Source organism: Staurois parvus, unplaced genomic scaffold, assembly GCF_062004578.1.
Source record: "Staurois parvus isolate SC_StPar_1 unplaced genomic scaffold, SC_StPar_1.0 ptg000394l, whole genome shotgun sequence".
Classification (NCBI taxonomy): Eukaryota; Metazoa; Chordata; class Amphibia; order Anura; family Ranidae; genus Staurois; species Staurois parvus.
The window spans coordinates 2,719,661-2,735,928 of NW_028318190.1; the positions used below are offsets into that span (position 1 = coordinate 2,719,661).

Sequence of the window (16,268 nt, forward strand, 5' to 3'; positions counted from 1 at the left end):
AGCTGCACTTTAATTTACAAGCGGCTAATGAATGTGCCATCATACTTACTGCATGGAAACCGTAGAAACAGTGGATGGGATTTTACCAATGCCACCGCTCTCTACCAATTCTATTGCCTGCTTCATCTCCATTTTGTGATAAAAGGCAATGAGCTGAGGCTCTGTGGATCGCTCCCCTGCAATAAGGCACTTCTTCACGTAGGTTTTATTAAAACGATTCAGCCTAAGTAGTATAGAAAATGAGAGAATGTTTTATTAGAGTTTTGAGCAATATTTTAATGAATTTTATTTGACATGTAGTGTTAATACATAATGTGTATTGTAATATACCGTATTTTTCGCTCCATAAGACGCACTTGACCATAAGACGCACCTAGGTTTTAGAAGCAGAAAACAGGAAAAAAATATTCTAAACCAATGGACTGCAGACACAGTACAGGAGATGACCAGAGACTGCGGACACAGTACAGGAGATGACCAGAGACTGCGGACACAGTACAGGAGATGACCAGAGACTGCGGACACAGTACAGGAGATGACCAGAGACTGCGGACACAGTACAGGAGATGACCAGAGACTGCGGACACAGTACAGGAGATGACCAGAGACTGCGGACACAGTACAGGAGATGACCAGAGACTGCGGACACAGTACAGGAGATGACCAGAGACTGCGGACACAGTACAGGAGATGACCAGAGACTGCAGACACAGTACAGGAGATGACCAGAGAGTGCGGACACAGTACAGGAGATGACCAGAGAGTGCGGACACAGTACAGGAGATGACCAGAGACTGCGGACACAGTACAGGAGATGACCAGAGACTGCGGACACAGTACAGGAGATGACCAGAGACTGCGGACACAGTACAGGAGATGACCAGAGACTGCGGACACAGTACAGGAGATGACCAGAGACTGCGGACACAGTACAGGAGATGACCAGAGACTGCGGACACAGTACTGGAGATGACCAGAGACTGCGGACACAGTACTGGAGATGACCAGAGACTGCGGACACAGTACTGGAGATGACCAGAGACTGCGGACACAGTACTGGAGATGACCAGAGACTGCGGACACAGTACAGGAGATGACCAGAGACTGCGGACACAGTACAGGAGATGACCAGAGACTGCGGACACAGTACAGGAGATGACCAGAGACTGCGGACACAGTACAGGAGATGACCAGAGACTGCGGACACAGTACAGGAGATGACCAGAGACTGCGGACACAGTACAGGAGATGACCAGAGACTGCGGACACAGTACAGGAGATGACCAGAGACTGCGGACACAGTACAGGAGATGACCAGAGACTGCGGACACAGTACAGGAGATGACCAGAGACTGCGGACACAGTACTGGAGATGACCAGAGACTGCGGACACAGTACTGGAGATGACCAGAGACTGCGGACACAGTACTGGAGATGACCAGAGACTGCGGACACAGTACAGGAGATGACCAGAGACTGCGGACACAGTACAGGAGATGACCAGAGACTGCGGACACAGTACTGGAGATGACCAGAGACTGCGGACACAGTACTGGAGATGACCAGAGACTGCGGACACAGTACAGGAGATGACCAGAGACTGCGGACACAGTACAGGAGATGACCAGAGACTGCGGACACAGTACTGGAGATGACCAGAGACTGCGGACACAGTACAGGAGATGACCAGAGACTGCGGACACAGTACAGGAGATGACCAGAGACTGCGGACACAGTACAGGAGATGACCAGAGACTGCGGACACAGTACAGGAGATGACCAGAGACTGCGGACACAGTACTGGAGATGACCAGAGACTGCGGACACAGTACTGGAGATGACCAGAGACTGCGGACATAGTACAGGAGATGACCAGAGACTGCGGACAGTACAGGAGATGACTGCTGACCTTTGGGGAGGGGGGGGAGCGGGTACCTGCTCTTACTTCCGCGGAGTTGTTCTTTGGCTAGTGTCCGCTCTGCAGTGGGACCTTACCTGTTCCTCTATCCAGCGCTGCGCTGTCTTCCCGGCTTCTGCAGTGTGGTCGCTCGGCTTGACAGCCGGGTGCCAAGTGCGCATGAGCGAGAAGCGCTGTGCTTTGTGATAGGTCCCAGAAGCCACCGGACAAGTCATGTGTCCCAGGTGCCGCCTTACCATTCACAAAGCGCACCACTTCTCGCGCATGCGCACTGGGCACCTGGCTGTCAAGCCAAGCGCCCACACTACAGAAGCCGGGAAGACAGCACGGCGCTGGTTAGAGGAACAGGTAAGGTCCCGCTGCAGAATTGAACAGCCGGCCCTGTATTCTGACACTGCGGTGGTGGAAATACCGGACCGGCTGCTCCATATTCGCTCCATAAGACGCACTGACATTTTCCCCCTTTTTTGGGGGGGAAAAAAGTGCGTCTTATGGAGCGAAAAATACGGTAGTTCTAAAAAGGTAAACTTTTTTTTTTTTTTTTTAACCCTAATGCATTTTCTGCATTAAGGTAAAAAGTCTTCTGTTATTATGATCCCCCCTCCTTACTTGAGCCAGATCTTGATACTGCCCTGTGCCCAGGAGTTGCGACTCTCGCCACTTTCCCTCTCCTCACAGGAATTGGCTCCTGATTCTGTCAATCAAAATCCTGTGATTAGGGAGCGGAGGGACAGGGCCAAGCCGCACTGTCTGTGTCTTTGGACATAGGCAGCATGGCTAGGTATTAAGCCTGCTCCAGTGCCTCCAAAGCAAGCTGCCTCCACTTGCCAAAGAGGAGGACACTAGAGTGCTGGTGAAGGACCCCAGAAGAGGAGGATCAGAGTTGCAATGGTTTTGCATAGAGAATATTTTATATAAATGTAAAGTATAACAGCAAAAAAACTTTTTTTTAGTTTTGGATAGAGTGGAGAGGGATTAGAACCCCTGTCAGGTTTTATTGCTGCCTGTGCTCTTGTTAGGGAGATTCACCCTCGCTATTTGTCCTGTTTACTGTTATCACTGAAAGTAAAAGGAAAAAAAAAAAAAAGTAATAGAAAGAAAGAAAAGTAATAGAGGGGAAATCTTTCAAAGGGGACACAATCCTGAGGACTTCAGAGGCCTCATAGAAAATCCCTGCAAATTAAAGGAATCGCCATCACTCTCCATTTTGGGTATGGGACAGGAAGTGAAGGTATATATCCCCAATGGGACACAGATGGCAAAAAAAAACAAAAAAACATTACATTATCCAAAAGAAAAAAAGTTTTGCCTATAGTTCTACCTTAAGTTACTTAATTGCGATTTAACTAAATTTTAATTAATGCACAATAATTAACTAAAAATATCTGAAGTGTTTTGCATAACTTACTTGTCTTTCCAATGATGATGGCCATAGTGACCACAAATGTCTTCAATGCCAGTTAAAAGGTGATCAAGGAACTAAAAAAAAAAAAAAAAAACAAAAAAAAACCAAAACAGCATTAGTCTTACCGTAAACATTTTAAAATTTGTTCATGACAAACAGTCATTTTACAGCTAGCCTTGTAGAAATGTACAATACTAATGACTTTGCAATATGAAAAGTTATTATGAGAACAAGGTGGACATGGATTTGTCAGATTCTTCTGCAAATGCTAGTTGCTTTCCTATGTTGGACACTGAGCGAATATATTTTTGAATCCCAGATCATGTAAGCAGCAAGTCAAATGCTATTCTACATTAATGCTTCTTTTAACATGAATTTGTCCATTGAGTGGGACAGTGATTCAAAGCAGTACTTCTGAAGCTCTTCTGTAATCAGGTCACCAACATGTTGACATCAGTTGTGGTATTCAGTAAAGCAATGCACATGAATCTGATGGACTCTTTACTTTTGTCCATTTTAGTGCAGCAAAGTGTTTTTCATTCTGGTGCAAAAAAATGCATTTCATGTAGAAATCCCATTTTTCACTATGGAACTGGTTCACATCTATGTACTGCAGTTTGGAGTGAACGGGAAAGGGAAGTTATACTGTTCCATTCATATCTATTAGTGTGTACACACACACAAAACCTGCTTAAGGCATACTGCTCAGGACTTGTATTACAGCCTCCCTGAATCTTTGAACTATGACAATCTCTACAAAGTGTGATGGAACTCCTATAGCAACCTAGATACGCTAACAAAGTGGCAAACTGCACTAGTTGCAAAGCCCAAAATCAGCCAAAAGTCAGAAAAGTTTAGAGTATCAACTTTTTTGCTGTATGTAACTCTACTGGGAAGAGACCTCTTTTGTTAATTTCTGTGACTCTAACAGAAGAACTGACAGGACAAGAGAGACAGGCAGCCAAAGACAGCAATAAAAAAAATAATGAATTTGTTACTATATTGCCAAAAGTATTGGGCCACCTGCCTTTATATGCACACTTTAATGGCATCCCAGTCTTAGTCCGTAGGGTTCAATATTGAGATGGCCCACCCTTTGCACCTATAACAGCTTCAACTCTTCTGGGTAGGCTGTCCATAAGGTTTAGGAGTGTGTCTATGGGAATGTTTGATTATTTTTCCAGAAGTGTGAGGTCAGGCACTGATGGTGGACAAGAAGGCCTGGCTCGTAGTCTCCGCTCTAATTCATCCCAAAGGTGTTCTATCGGGTTGAGGTCAGAACTCTGTGCAGGCCTGTCAAGTCACTCCACCCCAAACTCGCTCATCCATGTCTTTATGGACCTTGCTGCACTGGTGCGCAGTCATGTTGGAACAGGCAGTGGCCATCCCCAAACTATTCCCACAAAGTTGTCCAAAATGTCTTGGTATGCTGACGCCATAAGAGTTCCCTTCACTGGAACTAAGGGGCCAAGCCCAACCCGTGAAGAACAACACCACACCATAATCCCCCATAAAACGTTACACTTGGCACAATGCAGTCAGGCAAGTACTGTTCTCCTGGCAACCGCCAAACCAAACCCGTCCATTGGATTGCCAGGCAGAGAAGTGTAGTTCGTCACTCCAGAGAACACGTCTCCACTGCACTAGAGTCCGGTGGCGGCGTGCTTTACACCACTGCATCCAAGGCTTTGCATTGCACTTGGTGATGTAAGGCTTGGATGCAGCTGCTCGTCCATGGAAAACTATCCCATGAAGCGCTCTATGCACTGTTGTTGTGCTAATCTGAAGGCCACACTATGTTTGAAGTTCTTTAGCTATTGACTATGCAGACAGTTGGTGACTTCTGCATACTGTGCACTTCAGCATGCACTGACCCCGCTCTGTCATTTTACATGGCCAACGTTCCAAGTTGCTTCCACTTTGTTACAATACTATGAGCAGTTGACCGTGGAATATTTAGTAGCAAGGAAATGTCATGGATGGACTTATTGCACAAGTGGCAACCTATCCCGGTACCACACTTGATTTCACTGAAGTCCTGAGATGAGAGTGTCCCATTCTTTCACAAATGTTTGTAGAAACAGTCTGCATGCCTAGGTGCTTGATTTTGTACACATGTGGCCATGGAGGTGATTGGAACACCAGAAACCAATGATTTGGAGGGGTGTCCCAATACTTTTGGCAATATAGTGTATGTCTGCACTTGACTGATTTTCTATTAGTTCCTGACCCCTCAGCTGTGACATCAATGAAAGTCAGACAGATTCTAATGCTGACAACATTCTTCTACAGGTCTATGACACCATAAAAAAAATCTCAGTGTGCCCCCCGTAAGATAAATGTCAGTACAGGAGACAGATTCATGTACCTGTTGGAAACAGGTACTTGAATTTTTGGCAAGCACTGTACGCACAATGAGACCTGAGTGTCTGTGCAGCTGAGCAAACCTCCTCGCTGCTGCAGTCGTCATATTGACAGAGCAGTGGGCAAGGAGTTTTGTAGCTGGGTGGAGGAAGCCTGATGGAAATTCAAAAGCACTAGTTCATCATTCAGTTGCTCCCCTTCTGACTGACAGCGAGCAGATCCATTGTCAATTGGCAGCTTACCTTTGACTATAGAATCCACCCACTCCCTGCTGTCAATTAAATGGAGAAAGCAGACCTGATGTGGAACTACTCCCTTAGCTTACCCATCAGGCTCTGCTTGCGGTTAGCATTACTGGTTACTAGGGGTCTGTGAGCTGCGAAGCTGACAGCGTTCTTGAAAAACAGTGATAGGTGGGAAGGGGGCAGCGCTGGCAAACATACTGCTCTGATACACAGCATACCAAGACAGGCACAGCGCTTGCCTCTGTATATCAAGAGTTGGTCTTAATTACCTCCAGTTTCGATGCCTATGCACTAAGTATTTTCTTTTCTTTTTTTTCTTTAGTGCAGCCATTTTGCAAAGCAGCTTTATTAACTACCAGAATATGCCACACATCCCAGTAAAGCCACCAAAACTGTTGGCAGGGATGTGTCAATCTAGCATAAGACATTTTAAAGGGGCCATACCACCAGAAAAGTGTAGCTTTGCTGAATTCTCCCTATGTTTCTTCATGAACCACGCATACTTCATGAATATAATCTGGTTTGTTTCTGACAACACAGCTCCAGGTATATAAATATGAAATAAGAGTTTAGTTATATGTAAATTACTTTGCAAGAGTACTTTGCAATAAGATTCATATTGCTCCTATTCAGAGTCTCCACTCAAGGATCCATGGTTGTACTGATGCATACTTAAAGTGTTGTCATACAAGCCTGTATTTTACGGTCAAAGTGATATTAAAGGTTTGTGTGTTTTTATTCTAAAAAACAAACATGTCATGCTAACCTGCTCTGTGCAATGGTTTTGCACAGAGCAGCCCTGATCCCCCTCCTCTCAGGTCCCCAGCTCCTGGCTTCTCCCCGTGTTAAGAAATCAAAATTATGATTCGGCACTTATATTGATGGCAATCTTGCAAAATATTTGGTTTTTATGATTAATCATAATTAATATTAATATGTGTGAATGGTCTTTTGACAAATGGTAGTATTACAATTCTTCAATTATAACTGAGACCAAAAGATATACAGTGGGGATCGAAAGTTTGGGCACCCCAGCTAAAAATTTGTATTAATGTGCATAAAGAAGCCAAGGAAAGATGGAAAAATCTCCAAAAGGCATCAAAATACAGATTAGACATTTGTATAATATGTCAAAAAAAGTTAGATTTTGTTTCCATCATTTACACTTTCAAAATAACAGAAAACAAAAAAATGGCGTCTGCAAAAGTTTGGGCACCCTGAAGAATTTATAGCATGCACTGCCCCTTTTGCAAAGCTGAGACCTGCCAGTGTCATGGATTGTTCTCAGTTATCATCTGGGAAGACCAGGTTATGTCAATCTCAAAGGTTTTAAATGCCCAGACTCATCTGACCTTGCCCCAATAATCAGCACCATGGGTTCTTCTAAGCAGTTGTCTAGAAAACTGAAACTGAAAATAGTTGATGCTCACAAAGCTGGAGAAGGCTATAAGAAGATAGCAAATTGTTTTCAGATGTCAATATCCTGTTTGGAATGTAATTAAGAAATGGCAGTCATCAGGAAAAGTGGAAGTTAAAGCAAGATCTGGAAGACCAAGAAAAATATCAGACAGAATAGCTCGCAGGATTGTGAGAAAAACAATTCAAAACCCACGTTTGACTGCACGATCCCTCCAGAAAGTTCTGGCAGACACTGGAGTTGTGGTACACTATTCCACTATTAAGAGATACTTGCACAAATATGGTCTTCATGGAAGAGTCATCAGAAGAAAACCTCTTCTATGTCCTCACCACAAAAATCATTGTTTGAACTTTGCAAATGAACATATAGAAAAGCTTGATGCATTTTGGAAACAAGTTCTGTGGACCGATGAGGTTAAAATTGAACTTTTTGGCCAGAATGAGCAAAGGTACGTTTGGAGAAGAAGGGGCACAGAATTTAATGAAAAGAACCTCTGTCCAACTGTTAAGCATGGGGTTGGATCAATCATGCTTTGGGGTTGTGTTGCAGCCAGTGGCACAGGGAACATCTCACGAGTAGAAGGAAAAATGGATTCAATAAAATTTCAGCAAATTTTGGATGGTAACTTGATGCCATCTGTGAAAAAGCTGAAGTTAAAGAGAGGATGGCTTCTACAAATGGATAATGATCCTAAACACACCTCAAAATCCACGGGGGATTACATCAAGAGGCAAAAACTGAAGGTTTTGCCATGGCCTTCACAATCTCCTGACCTCAACATAATTAAAAATCTATGGATAGACCTTAGAAGAGTAGTGCGTGACAGACAGCCCAGAAATCTCAAAGAACTGGAAGACTTTTGTAAGGAAGAATGGGCAAAGATACCTCAAACAAGAATTGAAAGACTCTTGGCTGGCTACAAAAAGCGTTTACAAGCTGTGATACTTGCCAAAGGGGGCAGTACAAGATATTAACTCTGCAGGGTGCCCAAACTTTTGCAGACGCCATTTTTTTGTTTTCTGTTATTTTGAAAGTGTAAATGATGGAAATATAATCTAACTTTTGTTGACATATTATAAAAATGTCTAATCTGTAATTTGATGCCTTTTGGAGATTTTTCCATCTTTCCTTGGCTTCTTTATGCACATTAATACAAATTTTTAGCTGGGGTGCCCAAACTTTCGATCCCCACTGTAGAAGTTAAGCTGAGACAGTAAAATATGGGTAAGTTAGCTGAGACAGCTAACTAGCTGAAGACTATATTTAGGCATAGCTGGTTAAAAGTATCTGGTAGTAATGTCAAGGGTATTAGGAGGACTCATTATAGATTTACTATTACATTATGTATTTTAATAGTATCTGTGTGTATTTAGTATACGTTTCTAACATTGATACATATATAGTTTAGTGATTATACATTGATATGTTCTTAAGCTATATTATTCTTTAAATATATAGCTGAGGGTTACATCATCTGCTTACAATATTATGTACATCAGCATACATATGTTCCTGTCCATCAAAAACATGTATAGCATCCCCTTCCTTTTATGAAATGGCTTTGCTAAGCAGTAATAATTTCCATAGAAGGTATTAAGATCACTAACGATGACGTAAATTTGCCTCATAAAAGACCATGAGACAACGGACAAGAGAGACACTCACACGCTAACACTGACACTCTTGCATACACATACATACATGTCTGAAAAGCTGCAACAGGTGCATGCTACAACATCGTCACTTCCGTCTTCTTCACAAAGTCTCGAAGGCCAAGTAGAGCATGAAGGACAGAACAGCACATGGCCGGACTTCTATGTCAAATAATGGTGACTTATCTTTAAATTTTTGCTTGTTATTTCTACAGTAGTTTTATCGACATGGAACTGTTCATAATACGCTTTACATTGTTATTTTACACCATTGTGTGATAGAATAAAATCACACTTCGTTTTTTATTTCAGTGGCTCTTTCATTCATAATCGCCTCAAGACACTAGAAGAAGTATTATATGTGTCTAAAATCCAACACCCTGTTAAGTGCACCCAGAGCAATCCACAGAGTGCAGACCCCCCACTAGCTGTAATTGACAGTAGTCAGAGCAAATGGCTACCGCTGCTTGAGCCACAGGAGATTTGCATGAGGGTTAAAAAGAATCAAAACAAAAAAAAACAAAAAAAAAAAAAACACCTTTCAGCCTTTACAACCACTTTAATACTGCTACTTTGCTACTTTTACTGGCTGTATATTTTCTAAAATGATAAAGAATTTACATTTACAAGAATTTCCTTGCATGTTGTCCTGCTTTGTAATGTTTAGAAGGGGGCTGTAGAGTAATGTTTAAAAGAGAAGTTCTGGAATTTAAAAAACAAAATTACTTACCTAGGTGGATGCAGAATCCATCCATGCTGCATATGTCTCCTGTCAGCTCTGCCAGACTGAGAACTGAGAGATTAAACACTGTTGACTGTCAGTCACTGCTCTCTGCCAGCTGTGGAGGGGGTGGGAGCAGCTGGCTCAGGCTTTCAGCGACTTGCTGAGAGGCTGAGCCATATGCCAGTTCCAGAATTTGGGTGGATCGTGACTGTAAAGTAGGCATCCTTCCTGATCCTGGAGCAGCTGAGTGACGTTCGCCAACAGTGGGCTTTAGCCCGCTCTCAGCTGAATATAGGTCACAGGAGTGCAGAACGAACTGCACCCATGTGACCCATAACAGAATATAGCCAAAACAGCTTTGGCCATATCTTTCCTTTAACATAATTAACCCTGTCTGTACTTTGTTCGCATTTATTCATTATCAGCTGTAAACTAGACCTGAACACTGATTATATAAAATATTTAGAAACTGCCTTCCTGCATTGTAGGTTAATGAGGAATAGCTCATTCTGTATGGGGGCTTTTTTTGTTTCTCGTTATGCTGTGTCACAGGAAAAACTGCAAAAATGTAAGTTTGCTTTAAGCTGAAAACACTGCCTAGTTTTGACTTAGGATAGCAAACACATTGAGCAATGCATTGCATTATCATAATCTCCACTGTAGGAAAAAGGAAGTATTCAGCATGACAACATGCAGTGATGTCAATTTAGCAATTTTCCTGTTAAGGGGAAACCGTATAGTCTGTTCCTTTACCCATTCTCTCTTGGAGAACATTTTAATTTTATTTAATAACTATGTACCTAGAGGAAACCCACGCATGCACAGGGAGAACATGCAAACTCCAGGCAGGTGGTGCTGTGGTTGGGATTCAAACCAACGACCCTAGTACTGCCAGGTGGAAGGGCTAACCATTTAGCCACTGTGCTTCCCCAAGTTGCTTACTGCATTTACTGCTCTTCACTTAAAGGTAATCTGTCATGAAAGAATAATGAGGGCTGCCATTGCTGAGCTCTACTTTTGAGAATGCTAGTTCCCTGGCTGACATTCTGAGGTTTTCCTTCTGTCATTGAACTACAATAGGTACAGAGATAAGGAATGTTGATACTCATTAACAGCATGCCGGTTTTTGGTTTCTGATTTCAAAGTACCCAGTAAATAAGTCAGAACCAGCAAAATACTATACACTCCCATCACATTTGACCATGCATTCCTTAATATGTTAAAAGTCCATTGAAAGCATTCTGGACTTGCTAATGTTCTTAATTAAATGTGTGGCCCTAACAAATTAGGCATAACTGCTTTTTAGCATGTGACTGAGCAACTGTGGTAAAACTCAGACATTCTGAACATGTCAGTTAAACCAAAAGAAGAATTGGCTGGTAGTTATACATTATAACCAAGTAAAAAAACTGTCATCGCACAGACCAGTACTTTTGTGTGTGAGAAAGGCAAGAGGGAAACAAAAAAAAAAAAACAAAAAAACTGGCCATTGGCAGACTAGAGGCCAGCAGCATTATGCTATCATCTCTTCCACACAAATCTCTTTAGCACTTCAAGTACAAACTGTACTTAATAGAAGACTTAAAGAGGTCTAGTACAAAGTTTGCACTCCGCAAAAAGAGAATGCAGCATGCACATACAGGAGGTCAAGAAGGCTTTTGTCCACTTGAGGATTTTGAACATAAGAGATACGTCCTAAAAAAATTTAAAAGCTTTAAGAATGGATTTTTTATGTCCAGCTCCTCTCATCTTGTTGCTGCTATTACCAGCAATTACTGGCTGTCAAAATGACTGTCGGTAATTGCTTTGTATTACACAGCAGAGGCAAACACAACCACTCCCACTTAAAATGATGGTTGCAGATAGTTTGCAAGAGTCGTGGAGTAAATACAATCAATGTATTGTTTTGTTGTATTTATTATTTAGTCATATGCAGATGGTAGCACAGTGGCTAAATGGTTAGCACTTATGCCTGGCAATACTAGGGTCGTTGGTTCGAATCTCAGCCACAGCACCTCCTGCCTGAAGTTTGCATGTTCTCCCTGTGTGGGTTTCCTCTGGGTATTCCGGTTTCCTCCCACTCTCAAAAGACATGGACTGATAGGGATTGATGTGAATGTACAATATATATGTAAAGCACGTGTAAATTGACAGCGCTATATAAGTAACTATAATAAATAAAGTAGATCTAATGAATGACCTTTCATCTTCATATGACATCACTTAAAGAAACCTTACAAAGTTAAAGCTAGTAGTAGTCACATTTTACTGGACTTGTTCTAGAATGTTAAAGACATTTTGTAGTTTCTCCAAGTCCTTTCTTTAGTTCCAATAAATGTCAAGTAGATACCTCAGCATTTGTTTACACACAGATACCTTAATCCAATCACCATGGAGTGTGTCCATGTCAACTGCCCAAGAACAGGGAGGTGTGAACGTTTGGAAGCACCCTGTTCTAATCACAGAATCCCATGGTTGATGTCAGGACGTCAGCATAGTTAATTCATTGATGGCCAAAGTTGTGAATTGCCAGGGAAAAGTTGCTACATTGGCATTATATGTGAGAGACCGAAGGTGTTAAAGTTCCCCACCTCTGTTCAGAGTTAGATGTTCTAGTTTGAGAGCAAGTTGTCCTCTCTGTCCAAAAAGTGCACCATAGTGTCCTCGAAAGAATGTACTCATTCCTTAAGATGTAGGAAGGCTACTGTGTCTTGACCTGTACAATTGTCCCTCCTATGCTGAGCCATTAATTTGTTGACAAGTTGTTTGGTCTCCCCAACACACGGGTCTTTGCATTCCCTTACTATACTGCCAGGGGCGGACTGACAACTCATGGGGCCCCCGGGCAATAGGGGATCATGAGGCACCTGTGTGCTTGCCTAAACTCAAAAAAGCCTATGAAAAAGGTACCAGGGGCATCTCATAGGGGCCCCTACTGACCCTGGGCCCTCGGGCAGTGCCCGGGTTTTCAAATGGTCAGTCCGCCCCTGTATACTGCACTACATATACCAAGTTACTTTGCTTGTATTTGGGTGTTGGGTCTTTTGGCTGTACAAGCTTCTCTCCCAGTGTATTGCTGAGCTTGAGTGACTCAGGGATGTTTGTTAAAGATCCTTCTGAATTTTTCTGACACTCCAGCTGCATACAAGTTGCCTATATTACTTCATGTTATCTGCTTCTCCCCTCAGTACCATGTTTTTGCTTGGACTTGTGGATGTTTTACCAATAGCCCAGTATGAGTAGCCACAGACTTTCAAAACACTCCTTAGATGGCTGTCTTTAGACACTGCTTGTTGTCACCAGTTCAGCCCAACGTTGCAGTGTTTGAATAACTCTCAGTTTGTGTTCCAATGGGTTCTGGTAGTCAAAAAGCAGATATTGGCCTGTATGGGTAGGGTAGCAGTAGACCACAGTGTCCAAGTCACTCCTTTCTATGACATGTTAACATACAGTACAAAGGGGTAATTTTCTTCTGCGCCTCTTCATTGTGCAAACTTGATTTGTCACATGTGCTCATCAAAAGCTTGCATTTCTGATGTTCTAATCTTGATCCATGTGTCAGTCATATACCTGAACCACTAATTTGGTGCTATTACCTTGGAAGAATGTAAGGGTCTCTTGTCAACCTCCACCATGTTCAGAATAGCTACACTGGGAAATACAGGTGATCCCACAGCACAGTCATGTCAGCAAGGTACATACTTGGTCTGGTTTTGAGTTCTCTTTGACTGTTGAGAGTCTTACCATGTTTTATATGTTTTGGTCAAGTCAGTAGTTTCTGCAGGTGGTACACAAGTGAAAAGATATGTGTAGGTGAGCAGTAATGACTAGGCCTCACCTAGCAATGCCCTGGGAGTTTTCCAGCCAGGCTTCAGGATGTATGTAAATGGCCTACACCTATAGCAAGGGTATTATTCCACTTTATTCAGAGACACATGGATTGTTATGCACAGACACCCCTTATCTGCATAGGCAGATTTCTGGTAAAGGTGAACAACACTTTAATGGCTCACAAGTGTTGGCATCACTAAGAAGAGTGGGCAGCTGAGAATAGTAATCAGATGTATTGATTACCACAGTCCATCTCCATTTTTCTGCTAGCATGACAGTACTTGCTTGGCACCTACTAATCACAACTTTCACACCTCTCATCCTGTTTTTGGAAAATAAACATATACACAGCTTAGAGAAGCTACAAAATGTCTGACATTACAGAACAAGTCCAGATGAAATGTGACTACTACCAACTGTGAGCAATGAGAGCCTTCACAGACACACTTTTTTCCTTTCCTTAAAGCAAGCTATGGTCTCTGGTGAAAAAAATAAAAGTCAGCAGCTACAAAAACTGTAGCTGCTGACTTTTAAAAACCAGCCACTCACCTGTCCTAGGATCCAGCGGTGTCCTCGCCACAGCCGGGTTCAACTTACGTGTGGGCACCAGGCTGTGACAGCTTTTGGCTTCACAGCCGGGTGCTCTCAGCACTGCACATTGTGAATGGTCCTGCAGCAGTCCTCTGTGACCTGTCATGTCCCAGAAGACTACATGGGGGTGGTGTAGTAGGCAGGAAGTGGAAGTGAATGTGGAAGCAGACACCTGTCAAAATCGGATATCCCTCCACTCCCCAAACGGTGCCAATCCTTAATGGGGAGTGGGGGACGAGGCCTTAAAGCGGAACTTCCCCTTTTAGGTGGGCATGTCATTTATGGTTTACAGTTTAAACATTTAAAGAGTAGCCTGCTGATAATTTTTGGTGCTGTAATATTTCACCATTTATTGGGCACATGCAGTTAGCATGTGAAAAATGCAAAAGAAAGAAAAAAACTCTAGAAGTGAAGTGGTTAAAAAAAAAACACCAGTCAATTGTCAAAACAGAAAAAAAAAAACGTTTTTCATTTGTTTGGCAATATTGTTTTGCATATATTTTTATTTTCGATTGAGCCCATACCAAAGGAAAGTTTCATTAAAAATGGTGTAGCGCTACTCTTGTGTAGATAAAAGAAAAACAAAATAATTATATAAAAAAAATGAGTATGTCTTGAAGTGATCAATTAATACTTATTTTAGTATGCTGCTGTCCATGTACTGCAAAACATTAAAGCATAAATCCATAATTCCAGTGCGGAGGAAGTCAGTAGACTAATCTGTTCCAATGCGCTATACACTCTTTGTGGTGTTATATTTGGATGTGAGTTGCTATTTTTAAGACAGAGTTACACTATGGGCAGTTCTTCTATAAGTGCTACTGGTCGACCACTGAAGACAATAGAGATTGTTTAAAGGAACCTGTGTGGATAACAGGAGATTGCCTCTGGAAAAAAAAACAAAAAAAAAACACACAAGCGCTGTATGATCTATATGAAAATATAGGTCGGATGTTGAGGTGAGCAGTAACTCTGCACAAAGGTGGATCACTGAGAAATATGGCGTATATGGTGGATTGGCGACTTCATAAATATTCATGTTTAAAAACTATGAATGGTGTAATCAATGGACTGTGGACTGCACATAGGATGACAAAATCTAACACAATATAACTTTGAGGTTTATGGATTAATTTGCATCATTAGGAATGTGGTTTGACATGATCTATTTTGCTATTAATCACTGAGATTGTGGTCTCAATATTTCAATTGCAGCACTGAGATTGTGGTCTCAATTTTAACCTGCTGTATTTGAAGCACCAAGATTGTGGTCTCAATATTTAAAACACATCGTTTTTCCTTTTTAGATAAGGTTGAAGTGTTCTAGTAGTTATTTGATGCTATTTGCAGCACTAGGATTATGGATTCACTCTTTATTTAATGTTCTGCAGTACATGGATTGCAGCGTACTAAAATAAGTATTATCCGATCACCTAGATGCATGCTTTTTTAATAATTTTAATTATTTTGTATTTGGTTTATCTACACAAAAGTAGAGCTACACCATTTTATTGACACGGTCTTGAATAAATGTGGGAGCTCACTTTTAACATTTGGAGCGCAAGAGGATTTGCAGCACACAAGTAATTTTAGATACATTGCCAAAAGAAAGCCTTGTTTTTCCCCAAAAATATAGCGTATTACTTTGTGATCTAAAAGAATAAAGTTAGCTCCAAATAAACAAACCCATAGTGGAAATGTAAAAGTTACTCTGGTTCTCCTCGTATACAGGTAGTAGAACTGAAGTGGTTAAAGCCCAATGCCAGGCAAAAAAAAAAAAAAAACGTTTTCCCAAGCAGTGGGGCCATGCCTGCACTGCATGGGTCAACTCATTTTGTCTAGGCGTGAGGAGAGATAATGGCTCTCCCCCCATGGTCCAGTGGTGGACTGTTCCTGATCTATGGAGCTGATGGTCAATGGGAAGAATGTTCCTTACACTTGTGGTCACTGGGAAGAAGATCAATGGTATCATTAGGAACTTACCTGAGAGGCAGGAATTGCTGACTGCTCAAGGAACCCCTAGCAACCTCTGGAGGAACCCTGGTTGAGAAACCCTGTTCTAGTATTTGACATGAGAAGAATTTATTCATGCAGACTTAAGGGCACTAAAATGACTAT

The 16,268-nt window shown here is 42.0% G+C and overlaps 1 protein-coding gene across 1 annotated transcript in view; it reads right to left on the reverse strand.

Moving 5' to 3' along the window:
• The window catches only part of SLC9A1 (solute carrier family 9 member A1), a 74,704-nt gene that overhangs the window by 12,962 nt on the left and 45,474 nt on the right, over positions 1 to 16,268 (reverse strand). Inside the window, exons 7-8 of the mRNA XM_089686240.1 lie at positions 3,327 to 3,397; positions 50 to 223 (exon numbers count right to left, since the gene is read on the reverse strand). Of these exons, the coding sequence (XP_089542366.1) occupies positions 50 to 223; positions 3,327 to 3,397 (245 nt within the window). The remainder of the gene's footprint in view (positions 1 to 49; positions 224 to 3,326; positions 3,398 to 16,268) is intronic.